A 17,627-nucleotide genomic window follows, 5' to 3' on the forward strand; every position below is an offset into this window, starting at 1 on the left:
GGAGGTAGGTACATACCAAGTAAAGACTTTTGAACTCGAGGACCCAACTTCTCAGCCCTGATGCTGTAAGGAATTGTATTCCTAAATCGTGGTGATGCCAAGGGATTTTAAAGAATCATGCGTTCAAATGTTTTTACGAAATTTGCTACTGAGATACACTTGCATCTCGGGGACGGGTTACTACGGAGTGGCTACTTTTCGTCCTGGAAAATCAAGTTCCCACGGGATTTTTCCCAACACGACGGGGACGGGGTCGTCCACGCAGGCGAAGCCGCGGGCATCAGCTAGTTTATAGTATGGATATGGATGCTTCAGACAATGTTGATGTTAGGCGTCTTTTGGTAGTGATAAAAGAGCAAAAGGACGAAATGTATTTACTTTTTATTCCAGGTGCGTTTTCTTTCAGTTTCGAAAACCAAATTCGTATTCATGATTTGTTGTACAAATAAGTTTTGCCAGCTTCATGGCATCACGAAATGTCAGCTCTTTTAATAACATAGTAAATTAAAATTATTTTATGTCTATTTTCTTTTTTAAACACAGCACACAATATAGACTAAATAATGACTTTCATTTTAGCACAACTATTTTCAGTCCCCGAGACATTGTACTTCGTCGGGACATGAGAAAAAACTGATATTTTGTTAATTTAATCTTATTATCAAATACTGATAACGATATCAGTGAGTTTTATCACATTATCACATAATCTGTTAAATACCGAATTTCTTCATTAATGTACTGAAATTAACGTGCGCTTTTGTTTTCAAGATGTTTGATGTACTATTTTAAAGAGGAGCATGATAATATTACCATAATATTAAGTAACTAGCTGTTGCCCGCGACTTCATACGTGTCCCGCGGATCTGTATTTTCCCGTGGATTTTCCAAAAAAAAAAATTCATACAAACCTTCTCCTGACAAATGCCTGACAATAACGAACACAAAAAAAAATGATCCAATTTGGTGCAATAGTTCGGAGGGTACATACATACATTTCGGCGATTAGATATATATTATGAGTTATGAAGTTATGACATTACACATGAATGTCATAAATGTCATAATGTTACAAATGAATGTCATGAATGTCATAAGAATGTTATATAAATGTTTACGTTAAAAAGACAAAAAATATAGTCCTGACTGGCATTACCATACGTTTGAATAAAAACAATAATTTTGAACCTATGAATAGTGACTGTTTCAAGTAAACATTGTTTCAGTCAATCTGTAAACAAATATTTTCATGTGAATGTGTTACTTTGTTTCAAAAATCGATTCTATATGCAATCAACACAATAGCCATGTTGATGTTTGGCAGGTATAACAAAGGCGTTTTCGAATAAGAAACATTGATCAACACTAAAAAAACCGGCCAAGTGCGAGTCAGGCTCGCGCAATGAGGGTTCCGTACTACAGCCGTATTTTTTCGACATTTTGCACGATAATTCAAAAACTATGATGCATAAAAATAAATAAAAATATGTTTTAGAATGTACAGGTGAGGACTTTTCATATGATACCCCACTTGATATAGTCACTCACTTTGAAAGTTGAAAATACTAATTATTAGTTCATGACCACAATTTAATTTTTTTTTTGTGATCTAACCCTAAATTCACGGTTTTCAGATTTTTCCCCAAATGTCAGCTATAAGATCTACCTACCTGCTAAATTTCATGATTCTAGGTCAACGGGAAGTACCCTGTAGGTTTCTTGACAGACAGACAGACAGACAACAAAGTGATCCTATAAGGGTTCCGTTTTTCCTTTTGAGGTACGGAACCCTAAAAACTGGTAAACTTAAGTCAACAGTGACCTATAAAATTATTGATTGTGAAATGAATAAATTATAACTATATTGATAAAGTTATTCTAACATAAGCAGAGAGAAGTAGAGTGAGGGAACTCTCGGTTTGATCTTGAATCGACGATATGACAAATGCAACGCGTAAAATTAACTCCTTACGTGCCATTTTCACTTTATGTGACAAAATTCATGCCAAAAGTACGATTTCAGTCATCATAAAAAATTGGACTACGTACATTAGGGCTATCAGCGTCAAATGTACTAACATGTCAACCTGCCAGTGACGTCAAGCCTCGACGTTTTGTTAGAAGGTCCTTAACTGTCGTGAACTGTGACATAAGTGATGAAATGTGTGATTTTGACATTGACGTTGCCCGTGACCTGCAGGCCGATTGCCGTAAACTGACATGTGACATCGCAATAGAAATATCCTTAAGAATCGTGATCGTTACAGTTGATAAATTTGCTATCGCGGACGACTAATGCACTATATCGCATTTGGTCATTATCGACATTTTGATGACGTATTGGTAGCACGGACCTATTTATAACCCGACTAAATCGAATATCTATGGTAATCACTTGGTAATCTAGCAATTTACATGGTCATAACAGTCTCCTAAATTTGGCTACGTTACTTATTACAAATAAGTAGTTAGTCTGTGGTAACTATTTAGAACCCCAGACCACAAAGTACAATTTTTTGTTGTTTTTCCTTAGTTTACGCGTTTGTTTTTTGTGATTAATTCTGCAACTTTGCTTGCTCCTCGGACTCCGGAGACTTAGTTTTTCTCACTGAACTTATACGCAAATGCCTGGGCACTGATTTGCCTAAGTATTGGGATCTTTATTGACGGACTGTGGCTGCTTGGAAGTTAGAACTCGTAAGTTAACAAACGTTATCATTCAATACAAGTAAAGGCTCTCATGCGGGTTTCCTCACGATCTTCCTTTTCCTTCACAGCTAAGCAAGTGATATTTAGTTGTTACAATGGTATTAAACTCCGAAAAGTTAGAGGAGTTTTAACAGCGTTTCATAAAGTACCTATTATACAAATCGAGTCCATTGCTACTGGTGGTTATGACTTCATAGTAAGTACCTCCACACTACAAGTGCTTTCTCGAGTATGTTTCCTTATGTATCTAGAGCTGCCTAAAACGTTGCTCTTCATATGAAAGTTTGGATGTTTCTTACTCCTTCGCACCACAAATATTTAAAGAAACAATTTTAAGCAACACAGTCAGTGGTCACTTACTCAGTTATCATAATTTTTTTCAGGCAAAGGTGATACAGTGCTGCATTCATTTCTTCATCCTGACAAAGATATGGATTGGGATATGTTGTGAACTCGAGCTCTTGGACCCCGTGCAGAGACAAATAAAATAATGAACGGTGCCAGATTAGATTTATAAGAAGCAGATGGTGATATAATTAAAATGTCAGAATCTAATCTACTTTAATAAAAGAATACATAAAAAATCATCAAACTGTTGTTTTATTTGCCTAAATAATTTAAATTCCGAAGTAATTTCGAAAGCTAAATCAATTAAATCAGAAAATGATTTGACTTTTGGACATTACTTTGGGGAATAATTTTAGAAGTTCCCCGAAGAGCCTAGTGGTTAGGATGTCCACCTCTGAATAATTGAAGGTTGGGGGTTCAATTCTAGGTACGCATCTCTAAGAGTTATGTGCGTTTTAAACAATTAATTATACTTAACTTGATTTAGCGGTGAAGGAAACATCATGAGGAAATCTGCATGCCTGAGAGTTCTCCATATTGTTCTCAAAGGAGTCAAAGGTATACTATTATGTTCAGCTTGTCGCTGGCTCACTATAGAGTACGGTTCTCTTGAGTGTGAGAAGAGTTTTGGCCATAGTCTACCATGCTGGCCAAAAGCGGATTGGTAGACTTCACTTCACACACCTTTGATAACATTTTGGAGAACTCTCAGGCATGCAGGTTTCCACACGATGTTTTCCATCACCGTTAAAGCAATGATATTTAATTATTTAGTTAAAATGCACATAACTGTTCTCCAAGAAGTTATAGGTGCGTGTAAAAAGTACTCTGTGATTCTCATTTCTCAGTGTTAGTATACCTCTATATTTAATGTACTCTGTGCATCAAACCTACTAATGAAAGAGTCATCACATATTCTTTTAAAAGTACTTATGAGACTTATATTAATCTAAAAATGCTTTTATACTATTATACTAGCTTCTAAAATTAATAATTGATTTCTTATCTAGCAGAAGAATTACTATAGCCTTTTTTAATCCCTTTCATAACTTTATTTTAATTAATATGAGTAGTAAAACGATTTGCGGATAGCTTATGTCACTGATAAAAACACCTCTCGAGTTGATTCAATGAAAACCTCATTTGACGTAACATTTGTCTTGGTTCTTATATGACATCAAACTTCAAAACGCGTCCGCAATAGCATTTTTCATACAATAAATTTTATCGATAGTGTAAATGAACTGTCAAAACATTTTTTGTCCACATCTATCCTTTGTGGACTGTCTCACCGAACCGTGATAGGAAAACCATATTTTGACATTGATGCTGTCATTAAATGATAGATGCAGTCGATTCGCAATCGGCCCGCTGCTGCGCTATTGCAGTAGAATTACAACTACAATGTCACGATCGCAATCACCTCTGATTGGTTGACGCTCTCTCACTATTGGCAACAAGAATACCATAAATTCAGCCAATCACAAAAATTGCGATTGTAATAATGATTGATTCAGGTTTTACGGAATTGACCAGCTGAACATCGAAACGTCTGCGGTTCAAAGTTTATGATCTCGTAAAATATGTGACCTATAGTATCAAAGTTAAATATATCGTTAATGAAGTAGATTTTATTATACATAGGAATAGTAGGAATAATTATGATTGTGCAACCAGAGTATCCCTCAAGGCTGATGGGTGAAACCGATACCGACACGTCCGTGTAGTTTGCCTCACCGCCCACCGCCGCCGCTACTTTCCGCGCTCTCTAGCGGTTGGGATGTCCAACGATATTTATAACTTACTACTGTTTACATTGTTATCCGCAGAATGACTTTGAGCTTTATACTAGATGATGCCCGCGACTTCGTCCGCGTGGATTTAGGTTTTAAAAATGCCGTGGCAACTCATTGATTTTCTGGAATACAAAGTAACATATGTCCTTTCCCAGGATGCAAGCTATGTCTATACCAAATTTCGTTAAAATCGGTTGAACAGATGGGCCGTGAAATGCTAGCAGGCAGACATAAACACTTTCGCATTTATAATATTTAGTATGGATTTTTGCTAATAAGTTATCATCATCATCGTCATCAACAATCCAACGCCGGCTCGCTAGTAAGCAAGAATCTCCAAACCCAATGAGAAGGATAGTAAGTATCTTAATTCAATTTGTAAAATTTAAAGGTAACTGATAAGGTGCGTAATAGATCTAAGAATAAAATAGAATTAGATTGAGGAAGCGTCAAAAAAAATCACGAACAATAGGTGCGAACAAAATTCAAATCACAGCCACTTCCGATCGGCTGGCTACAGGTTTCGTAAGCGTCACCTTCATAGGTTACTTCCTGAGCGGACTTCGGATCGCCAAACTACTGAGAGGAAGATTGGTGTCGGAGCAGCGACCGATCGCGCTAGCGTAGCCTTGGACGCGAGCACCCTGCATTCTAATCAACCGGCCTTGCGGAAGCGCGTGCGCCGGACAGCTCTCGTAACATGCACTTCTTGACCGGCGTATTATCAAAAGATCGGACTACCAATCGATCAGCCTCAGCTACACGCAACTATTACAAACAAGAAGGTAATGCGAAGGAATCATATGCATAACTTGAAGATAACCTGTTAAGTACCTAATTAATAAGGGCCTAGTAGATTAGTATTGGCAATTTATAAAAGCCGTGATTTTGTACTTGTACTAAAAATATTTAGTATTAATAATAATAATTACTACGAAGAACTACGTCATCAGATCAGCATTAAGTTGAAAAATTGGAAATGTAAAATATCAAAATAACAAAGGTTTCTTTTAAATATAAACAGCGAACAAACGAACAGCCGGTCATAATGTTAAGTGCTTAGTTACCGCTGCCCGTGAACATTTGCAGCACCAGAGGCTTTTCAGGAATTTGTTGATCCGCCCCTCTAACAGTTCGACTGACTGACAGAATGAATGACTCGTTCAGTATGCTATGTTTAAGTTAAATAGACCGATGTAGATATCGATACGCCTCAGCACCTTCTAACAATTTTGGCAGTGGTTTGGTTGCAAATTTTTTAATGTACATAATATAAACTATTTACTTACAGCATAGTGTTTAGTTTCATGTAAGTATCTAAGGGCAGAGGCTCCGTACTCTTATTGTTTTCGTTTGTTCCCGAGAGTCTTTCAGCTGTGCGTATCCAGCTACCCCTTTGTCTTCGGAAGCCTTTGTCGTTTTTTAATAACTGAATATGCCTTTTAACAATGTCATGCCATTTCCATTTTACTGTTGCTGGAGAATCACTAGCTGCATCCTCTTTGCAAATTTGCAAGCCGTCACTAAACCTTCGCATATTTTGTAAATAAATTTCGTTCGATTTCGGAGGAAGGCTTCTTCTTCTTTCTTCATGAACTATGCATGATTCTTGAGAATTCTGATCGGCTATCCACTTTGAAATAAAATCATTTTTATCACAGACTTGCGTAATCACTGGCTCTTCTTTGGGATGTGGTGGTATCCAATCCAAGCTAACCCATTGACTAGATTTTGGTTTAGATTTAAAAATTACGTCTATTTCATCATCACAGTCCGACGAGCCAATCGAACAAACAGAGGTCTTTTTTCTTCGAAATCGCGACCGAACTATCGGTTTACAAGATGTAAATGACTCGGTGCTCGTCACGAAATCAGTAGCATCTTCTTTTCTTACGTCCTGTAAACTCTTAAGAGTACTATTTATGGTCTCTATGTTAGCGTAAGAGTTTTCGGAGCAAGAAGAGTCAACACTAAATCTGCCTCTTTGTATCGGCTTAGATCTAACTGTAACATTTGCATTACATTTTTCACTTATCCCACAACCTATATCTCGTTCGCTAGTTAAGGATATTCTCCTTTCATTTGATTTTTCGTTTTCCATTTCTATTATTTTAGCCATACTAAGAAAATTATTTTCTTTAGCAGGTTCATTTAATCTAGTTAATTTTTGAGATTGCGATTCCTCATCAATATTTTCATTATTATTTGTAAGGGTTGAGACTGAATTATCTTCATTAAATTCTATAATTCTAGTAATTTTTTGAGGCATTTCACTATCTTCGTCTATTGTTACAGGCGAAGAAAATTTATCGTTTTCAAATTCTATTATCCTAGTTATCCTTTGTAAAGGTTCTTTATCGGTTTCAGTCATAGTTTCTGAATTAAAGTCATCTAATTCGATAATCCGCGTTATTCTTTGGGAGAAACCATCGTTATCTGTCCCATTTCGTTCTTCATATTTCGGATTTTTGGTTTTACTAATACAAAATTGACTATCTAATTCGGGGTATTTCGTCGTAAATGGGCTGGAATTTTCAAGTGTTTCATTTTCTTCTAAGGAATTATTTCGGCTCTTTGCCTTTTGTAGTGCACTTTCAGAAAGGAAAACACAAGGAACCTCCACTTGCATGGACATCTTACGTCGTCGAGTCGTATTTTCTTTTTCTTTGTTAATGTCATTTTCTAAACTTTCGGCCACCGCTGTCGGTGGTATAATTATCGGTGTTCCAGCTACCATGCGCAAAAAGTCTGTAACGGCAGCTATATGGGCTCCAGTGACGGCCCCTTGTAACTTAACACCGGATACTTGATGAGGTACTAGCTGATTATCGCGCATACACCATACAACGGGCAGAGCCCCTTCTGACACCATGATCGAGTCCAAGTTAAAAAGATTAAAACACTAGATACTACTTTATTAACAGTTCGAAAAACTATCACAATGTTACTCAAAATCACTGGCGCATTTACGGGCAACGGCCTTTCATAAAACAAAAACAATATGAAACTTTAAACACGTAAGTATGACGTCCATAGGGCGACATAGCGCGGACGCGGCGAGTGCAAGCGATGCGGTGCGCGGCTAGCGTACGCGTCCGGGCGCGGCGGAGGTCGCGAGAGATAAGGCGGTGAGAGTCGCACGCGCAGCGACGCCGCCTGCACCGCCCCGCCGCACCAACGAGCCATCTCTTATGATCATACATCAATTTTTATCCCATGCACTCCGGTAAATTATATAAGTAACGGTATAATATTAAATGTGACCTATTAAACCTCTTTCAATTGATTACCATAGGAATTTATCAGTTTTAAAGCCTAGAGAGGTAACAAGGTATTTTAAATTATTAATTTATAACGCGGCATAATTTTAAATTACTTAATTCAATTTAATTTTTGTACAGTTGTAATTTTATAATATCTGCATAGTAAACATACGAAACAACTTAGAGCATAAGAGCAGCATTTTTATTTTCATAAAAAAACAATTTAAATGGAATAAAGATACATGAAAACATTCCTACGCCAACAATTTTAATATTATACAAATGGAACACGATCACAAGAAAATTAACAGTGTTACGTTTTCCACAAATTTCATTATTAGCATAAAGTATACAGGCATACCAATTCAAGATTCGCGTTACTGACGCAACGGCTGCGAATTGAAATTAGTAAAACATTCGTCTACCGCGGACATCGTTTATTGTAACTCAACGATTAACAGACATTTACATTCATCGTCAGCGATCACTCATTACAACGCATTGCTTTATATTATCAAATATGTGAAAAAAAAGTGTAAAAAAGCGGCGATAGTGTAGTGGTTAAGTTAAGACATCCGCCTTCTTTTCGGGAGGTCGGGGATTCAATCTCCCAGGCACGCACCTGTAAATTTTCGGAGTGATGTGCGTTTTTAAAAACAATTCCTAATATCACTTGCTTTAACGGTTGAGGAAAACATCGTGAGGAAACCTGCATGCCTGAGAGTTCTCCATATTCCCAAAGTGCCAATCCGCATTGGGCCAGTGTGGCAGACTATGGCCTAAGCCCTTCTCACTCTGAGGGGAGACCCGTGCTCAGTAGTGAGCCGGTAATGGGTTGATCATGATGATGATGATGATGAATATGTTAAACGTTCCGTTGGGTCATTAAAAGTGAGCTGTTTATTGAACGGTAGGCGGTAAGTTATCCCACCTCTTCTCCGGTCACCCTGTCAAGTACAGTTAGACCGTATTGTATTGGCCCTATTGGAACAGCTAAGTAGTCTTAAACATCGATGTATAAGGTACTATTGCTTGTCTTTGTATCACTGACGTTGTGGAATAGACAGAGCAGTTCATCGTGTCATGGGATACTATAATATATAAATAGAAAGTCTATGTACTTAAAGTGTATATTCGATTTGTAAGAAAATATCTATTGTATTCTTCACAAGTCAGAAAAGTCCTGGCTGCGCAAGATCCGGGAGTGGATGGAAATCGCGTGTGCTGCAGAACTATTTCGTCTCACGGAGAACTTAGTGGAATACACAAAGCTGAGTGCCAACCTTCGCTAGTCGGAGAAGCACGCGAAGAAGAAGATTCTTTACTCGTATAATTATTTAATCACGACTAACAAAAATTTCTAACATGTCCAAAGCCTTTAGCGTCAATCAAAATCTTCAAATTCAATGGTACAAAAAGTTACAATTGTTTGATAATACGTTTATAACGGCGGACAAAGCTCATAATAATTAGCAGTTGAACTTGAAGGATGCAATGTATAAGCTAAACGCAATTACATGCGCTAATGCCAATCAACAGTTAGTATCGGCGCCGGCGCATTTTGTGATGCGCGTCCCGTATCTAGGACAGACAAATCAGGTATTAATTATCCACACAGCGACTAATCAACCTTTGTGTGGGTCAGCAACGAAGAATGTCAACTTTGTATTATATTAAGTATGTCTTTTTTATTTGAGGTTCTTATTTAACTAATTCTATATGACTTAACATCTAGCTCTTAACCAATAACTAATTAAGCTTGAAAGGGTATATATTTGGTTCGGTCAATTTGGAAAAGCTTTATTAGCGTTTTTCTCGTGACTGTTTTGACTATAGTTAGAACATTCAACATAACAGCGGGGGCCGTGGCCGTCATATTTCAACCCTTTTTCCTCAATCTGCACTTTGAACTGTAAGTATTCGATAATAATCGTTAGCTATCAGATAACACTGATGATGAATAATTAATTATTCGCAATAGGCATTGAAAAATATTACTGACATACATTTTTGGCCTAAGACACAGACTTCTAGTAGTTTATGGCCTAAGAGTACCTATCTATGCATGTGAAGAATCACGTATGAACAGATTACTTAGGTAAAGATTTTATTAGTGTCAACCCACTTGTAATATTTTTTCGAACTGGTAAGAGAGTAGACGATATTTTACTGAATTAGATATTTAATAGCTAGATTTTGAAAATTGATTTTAAGTACGAGCGGCGAAAAAAATTATATAATTTATGTTTAATAGAAATGTTGTTAAATCCAACCAAGCTATGTATATACCGTAGAAGTAAGCTAATTGGGGAAAACCATATGTGAATATTACAGAACGCTTTCGTAATAGAGTAAGTTAACATAATATGATAGAGTAAGTAAGTACAAGGAAGAAATTGAAGTTGCCGGTTCGGTAAATCTAGAGATTATCCCAAACAAACAAAGGCACTTTTCTTCTTTATAATATTAGTGTAAACTCCGAAACAGATTTTAAAAATCACACTAGTTGAATGGGGTACTTCTGATAAAAATAATTGGAATCCAAAGAGTGGGCTTTGTAATAACATGATCACACTTCGTTGTAAGACAACAAATGCTTAGCTCATAGTGAAGGGACGTACGTGAAAAAGGTCAAGTCCACAAACAATAATGGGTGACAAGCAGGTTGGATTAAAGCACATCGTAAACGACGGAACACAATGCGTAATATTACTGCCGTCACAGCATCCGAGTGCTAACAAGGTCCAAGCGAGCGGCTTCGAAGAACAGCTTTCTGTTTAGCGGAATTTTGGTAACACCAAACAGCAGGAAAAATATCTCAAGTGTTAATTTGTGTATGTACATATTATAATTTAAAAAAACCGGCCAAGTGCGAGTCAGGCTCGCGCAATGAGGGTTCCGTACTACAGTCGTATTTTTTCGACATTTTGCACGATAATTCAAAAACTATGATGCATTAAAATAAATAAAAATCTGTTTCAGAATGTACAGGTGAAGACCTTTCATATACCCCACTTGATATAGTCACTCATTTCGAAAGTTGAAAATACTAATTATTAGTTCATGACCACAATTTAATTTTTTTTTGTGTGATCTAACCCTAAATTCACGGTTTTCAGATTTTTCCCCAAATGTCAGCTATAAGATCTACCTACCTGCCAAATTTCATGATTCTAGGTCAACGGGAAGTACCCTGTAGGTTTCTTGACAGACAGACGGACAGACAGACAGACAGACAGACAGACAACAAAGTGATCCTATAAGGGTTCCGTTTTTCCTTTTGAGGTACGGAACCCTAAAAAATTTGGAGACCTCCACATTTTAGGATGTTACATCCGTCGGATCGATTTTGTTCGTATAAAATGTAGCCTATGTCACCCGGACAACGAAGCAATTGACACCTCATTCATCAAAATCGGTCTAGTAGTTCAGCCGCAATAGTGGTACACACATACATACATAGACTGCCAAAATCATAACCCTTCCTTTTGGCTTTGCCGTAGTCGGGTAAAAAGAAGAAACAGTTTTAGTTGCTCTTAATAGTTTCCTGGTAGAACTTCTACCAGACAAAATTAAGACCAATACCTATACGAGTAAGATGCAGAAGAAGGAAAAAGTAATAAAGTTCTTGAGTGCTTCGTGAAAAATAATGCAAAAACGAGGGTGCTCTACTATGCTTGATACGTGCCCCATGTACTAACCGTTTTTACTATCAGTTCAGTTTTCAGGAACACCTGCCAAGTTTAAATAAGTGTTTTTGAACTTGACATTGGCTTCAATTTCGATGTCTAAGTCAGCCCAACCATTGACCAAAAGTAAGTGGCCTACTTCTTAATATTTAAGTTTCGAAAAGTTATATATTTTATCGCTCAAGTTGTTTTAATTTCATTAATGACTGGCTGTTTCGATTTAAAATAACACGGTAGCGTACATTAATTATTCTTTATTGTGGATGTGCCAAAATTATCAGATTTACTTGGGAAACCCGAATACCAAAAGCTTTGTAGGTCATTATGATTAAGCTTCAGCCATTATGACAGTTTGACAGAGATACATCGGAAGCAATTTCGATCTTTATCGAAATATATGAATAAAATATGCCCCGTTTCACTTGTTACATACATTCTGAGTACCTAGAATCAGCTTGATTTCGAAAAAAATAAACTTATAAAATTGGTTTAAAATGACTCAAGTTTTGTTTACAGTCTGACGTCCCAACCTTGCTTATAGGTCAAGTTCTTTACTAGTAGATCGATTACGAATTGGATTTTTTCTTGTCAATGTCCGTGTACAGATTTTTCAAGAACTATAATAATAGATAGCATCTACATCATTTTTAGGGTTCCGTAGCCAAATGGCAAAAAACGGAACCCTTATAGATTCGTCATGTCTGTCTGTCTATCCGTCCGTATGTCACAGCCACTTTTTTCCGAAACTATAAGAGCTATACTACTGTTAAAACTTGGTAAGTAGATGTATTCTGTGAACCGCATTAAGATTTTCACACAAAAATATAAAAAAAACAATAAATTTTGGGGGTTCCCCATAGTTTGCGCGAAAGACACTTTTAAAGTGGTAAAATGTGTGTCCCCCCTCCCTGTAACTTCTAAAATAAGAGAATGATAAAACTAAAAAAAAATATGATGTACATTACCATGCCAACTTCCACCGAAAATTGGTTTGGACGAGATCTAGTAAGTAGTTTTTGATTTATCGTGCAAAATGACAATAAAATACGATTGTAGTACGGAACCCTCAGTGCGCGAGTCTGATTCGCACTTGGCCGGTTTTATTTACTTTTGATTTTCAAATACATTTTAACTCAGCATAATAATATATCTCATATGGAAAAAGTGGAAAAAGTAGGTACTGTGCTTCTGAGACACGAAAAAGTTAGGACAGTGTTTAGTTTTTTTTTGCAGGAATCACTTACCAGTTAGCCAGAAGTTACGTGATAGATGTTATTTTCTTGGTTCGTGCAGATACGCCAAACTAAGAAAATAACTAAACCAATCTAAAGATAATTTTATTTTTTATTTTTATTGAATGGTATACTAGCGATTTTAACATAAAACTTACTAACTATAATAAATACATAGGTTTTTCTATCATGCACAACTATGTTAAATCTTTTAAAAGTAAACACTGCATGCAAATTCCGTACAGATATATAATAAAAGAAAAAGCTGACTGACTGACTGATATATCAACGCACAGCTCAAACTACGGTACGGATCGGGCTGAAATTTAGCATGCAGATAGTTATTGTGACGTAGACATCTGCTTAGAAAGAATTTTTGAAAATTCAACATCTAAGGGGGTAAAATAGGGTTTGAAATATGTTGTTCCTAGCGGACGAAGTCGCGAGCATTTAAGCTTGTAGGTACAGTACGCGGCAGAAAATATTGTACATCGACCTTTAAAAATAAAAAGAGATAGCGGTTTCGTAGCGGGTCTTTTAGACCGACAAAACGTCACATAGGTATTTTGAGTGACAAAAAGCCTACAAAGCCGAAATCTCATTCTAAAGGTCGATGTACAATACTTCTTGCCGGCTACTGTACAATAATTTTAGCAGTAGTGTTTACTACTCGCCTTACCATCTTACCTATACCTATAGGTGCTGAACAAATTCAACTATTTATCTATATCAGACAATATCTAAAAAATTTTAGGGTTCCGTACCTCAAAAGGAAAAACGGAACCCTTATAGGATCACTTTGTTTTCTGTCTGTCTGTCAAGAAACCTACAGGGTACTTACCGTTGACCTAGAATAATGAAATTTGGCAGGTAGGTAGGTCTTATAGCATACATTAGGGAAAAATCTGAAAACCGTGAATTTGTGGTTAAATCACACAAAAAAAATAAGTTGTGGTCATGAACTAAAATCAGTATTTTCAATATTTGAAGTTAGATAACTATATCAAGTGGGGTATCATATGAAAGGGCTTTATCTGTGGATTTTAAAACAGATTTTTATTTATTTTTACGCATCATAGTTTTTGAATTATCGTGAAAAATGTCGAAAAAATAGGACTTTTGTACGGAACCCTCGTTGCGCGAGCCTGACTCGCACTTGCCCGTTTTTTAGTCACTGCTTTTGCCTAACTTATTAGATTTGCGTCAGTCATCCTTCATGAATAACGCAATAGATTCTGCGAATATTTTTGACAAGGTCCGCCCCCTATCTTCTTACAATCAACCGCAGGTAATTAAATTGAGGTAAATTGTTAATGATAACTTGACCAGGGGATGGTGGTTTTTTAAAAATAATAGATGAGTTATGGAATACACGAACGGCTAAGTGATTAAATTTTTCACCAGACACATATTCATATTATTATGTTTACAATAACTTAGTAACTACAGGGCATCATCATCGTCATCATGATCAACCCATCGCCGGCTCTCTACAGAGCACGGGTCTCCTCTCAGAGTGAGAACGGTTTTGGCCATAGTCTACCACGCTGGCCATGTGCGAATTGGTAGACTTCACACACCTTTGAGAACACTATGGAGAACTCTCAGGCATGCAGGATTCCTCACGATGTTTTCCTTCACCGTTGAAGCAAGTGATATTTATTTACTTAAAATGCACATAACTCCGAAAAGTTAGAGGTGCTTGCCCGAGATCGAACCCCCGACCTCCGATTAGAAGGCGGACGTCCTAACCACTAGGCTATCACAGCTTGGGACTACAAGGGATATCAAAAGATTATTATGTCATACATCAGCGTGCGAGGAATTTGTTAGCACACTGAATATTATTCTTCCACTAAAACAATGTCCAGCTGATATCATGTTGTTGACAGGCAGTGTTAAAGGTAAAGGCACTTTGAGCGGTCAGTACATATTCATGTCGGTCGGTGTGCTGTGCTAGCACAGTAATTTCGTGGAAACCGTCAACGCCACGACGTTGGCGCCAGGAGGCGGCGCCAGCGCGGCCGATTAACAAGGTTCGCCCTTTTTTTCTCATCATACACTTCATCATCACTTTCAATTAATACAGTCCCTTCATGCATCATTGTAGTTTCCTTGCCTTGGCTTGATAAGTTATTTTGAAATTCCATATTTAATTCTACTGTAAATATAGCGATAGAGTCATTTGTTTTTTGTGTTTGAATGGTTTAAGAGTTTTCAATAGAGCTACATCGTAGGCTAAGGAATTTTACTTCTGAAACTAACTTATGCTCGCGACTTCTGCGTGGACTACACAAATTTCAACCCCCTATTTTACCCCCTTAGGGATTGAATTTTCAAAAATCCTTCCTTAGCGGATGTCTACGTCATAATAGCTATCTGCATAGCAAATTTCAGCCCGATCCGTCCAGTACTTTGAGCAGTAGTTGATAGATCAGTTAGCCAGCTTTTCCTTTTATATATTTAGATGAGGACTAAAGGTCAGAAGGTTTTGGTAATTTTCAATTTAAAATGAAAGACTCCTGCATTCATAAACATTATCATGATCACTCACTCCTGAGCACGGGTCTCCCAGAATGAGAAGAGCGTATGCCATACTCCATCACGCTGGCCCAGTGTGGATTGGCAGACTCCTGCATTACGAGTAGGCAATTTATTCTTTTATAGATATCACACGTAAATATATATTTATCAAGTATATTGTATCAAATGAATGCCTATTTTATTGTTTTTAGAGGCAATTAAAGACAAGGTAATGCGATATGTAGGTACAATGTAACATATTATGACAAGAATCGAACGCTTCAAGGAATTGAAGTCTTAGCAAATATATTTAGCGAATACTTTACAGGCCGAGTATTACATAATTTGAATCTTGTTGGACCACTCTGTAACAAGATGATCGGCGACAACTATGTTCATTCATAATATTCAAAACCAATGAAGTATAAATTGATTCGCGTGCTAGAGTTCCGTTATCCGTGCTCTGGTCATTTGTATTAAAAAAACTTGATATGTTACGCAATGACTGATATATATATTCGATGTTCAATAAAATGTAGATAAATAGATAGATATTATACCGGAAAAAGATACAATCATAAATGTATATTGTAACTACGTTTTGTTATTTAGTTTATCAATACTCTACATTGTAGAATAAGTAGGTATACCTACGCATATTGTAATGTCGGTAAAAGTCCTGATAAAAGCTATATTAATCTGATTGTAGAGCTTAGTACATTGTCGCAAAATATAATTACACTCTTGGATAGTTGGATAAGTACTAAATGTTGATCAAAGAATACAATGATATTCAAGTTATGTTGTGAACCATAATAATATATCTAATCAAGGCAACAGAATAAAGAGCCGAAACTAAATATCTTGTAAACGTAACATAACATAATTTCTTACTACTTACAAGAAGGTTAACTAGCATGAAGTTTTCTTTCTGGCACTAAAAACCCGTACAATCAAGCAGGTATTAAGAAAGGAACATTGTAAACATTGTATCATAAGTAATTTTCGCAGTAAATCGAAATTGTACTTTCTCTAAAGTCATTACAGTACTATTGAAACGAATGACTCAAAATATTTTTATGTCGATTGAAAACATTGATGAGCTCAAAGCAGTAAATCAGGAGTTATTATTATTATAAGCCACAGTAATAATAATTATTATCGACTATTAAAAGCAAAACTCATTACTCAGATCATAAATTCTTAAATGCTTAGGAAACAGCGTGGTTAAGCTTGTTTTCTTGTTTAGGGGTTTTCCACGCATAACTAAATGACAAGATAAGGTAAATTAATAACACTAACTAAATATAAATAAGCCTCTAGATTTTACGAACCTGCAATGTGAAAATTATTTTGTTTTATTGAGTGAAACTTTGCCTATTTGAATATTTAATTTAATAGTATTAAATATTCAAATAGGAAAGCAGAAATGATGCATTAGTTGACTTAAGATAGTGAACCTATAATTGTGGTTAATTTAACAAATGTTGGCTAGTAATAAACAAAGATTCAGATACGTTAAATTTTTTTTGAACATTTGTAGCATTTAAAAATTCATTTTATAATCGGTTAGATAACTAAACAAACACATTTTCGTTATAGGTGTCACCGACAGTCCTTTGTGCAGGGCCTGTTGCAGGGAGCGAGCTTGGATGGCTGGAGTGAAGACTTCAGCAGGGAGGGGCAATGCACGCACAACAGAAGGAAACGTTTAAGTGCGGAAACCAGCCCAGAGTGAAGAAGAAGAATCGGTTAGATAGTTTTAAAAAAGTCATCGACGTTTCAGCGTCGTAAATATACAAAAGCTCGACGCAAACCTCAAAATTCGCCGTGTCCGCGTGCTTCGTTTGATCATCGAACAAAGCCCTTCGAAATCATCGACCTGTTGGATTCCAATAAAATTGCGAATTGGAAATGATTAGCAACGTAATGTGCAATTTAATTTGCCTGTCGTAACGTTCGCGAAGTACGTCAATCCGCAGATTACGGTTTAAGAGTGTTATAGACGCGTAGAAAGTTGCGGCGCGAGGCGCGACTCGTCGGCGCCTGCGTGTGTCCTGCGCTCCG

The 17,627-nt window shown here is 36.7% G+C and overlaps 1 protein-coding gene across 2 annotated transcripts in view; it reads right to left on the minus strand.

The window, feature by feature from the left end:
• Positions 1 to 17,627, minus strand: part of Src42A (Tyrosine-protein kinase Src42A) — an 87,914-nt gene that overhangs the window by 42,537 nt on the left and 27,750 nt on the right. The window contains exon 1 of one of the 2 annotated variants that reach the window (XM_034979730.2): positions 6,143 to 7,976. The exons of the other annotated variant lie outside the window; for it this stretch is intronic. Coding sequence (XP_034835621.1) covers positions 6,143 to 7,725 — 1,583 coding nt within the window. The 5' untranslated portion in view covers positions 7,726 to 7,976. Of the gene's footprint in view, positions 1 to 6,142; positions 7,977 to 17,627 lie in introns of those variants that run through there. 2 annotated transcript variants of the gene reach the window in all.

The sequence above is a fragment of the Maniola hyperantus genome, chromosome 20 (genome assembly GCF_902806685.2).
Source record: "Maniola hyperantus chromosome 20, iAphHyp1.2, whole genome shotgun sequence".
Taxonomy (NCBI): domain Eukaryota; kingdom Metazoa; phylum Arthropoda; class Insecta; order Lepidoptera; family Nymphalidae; genus Maniola; species Maniola hyperantus.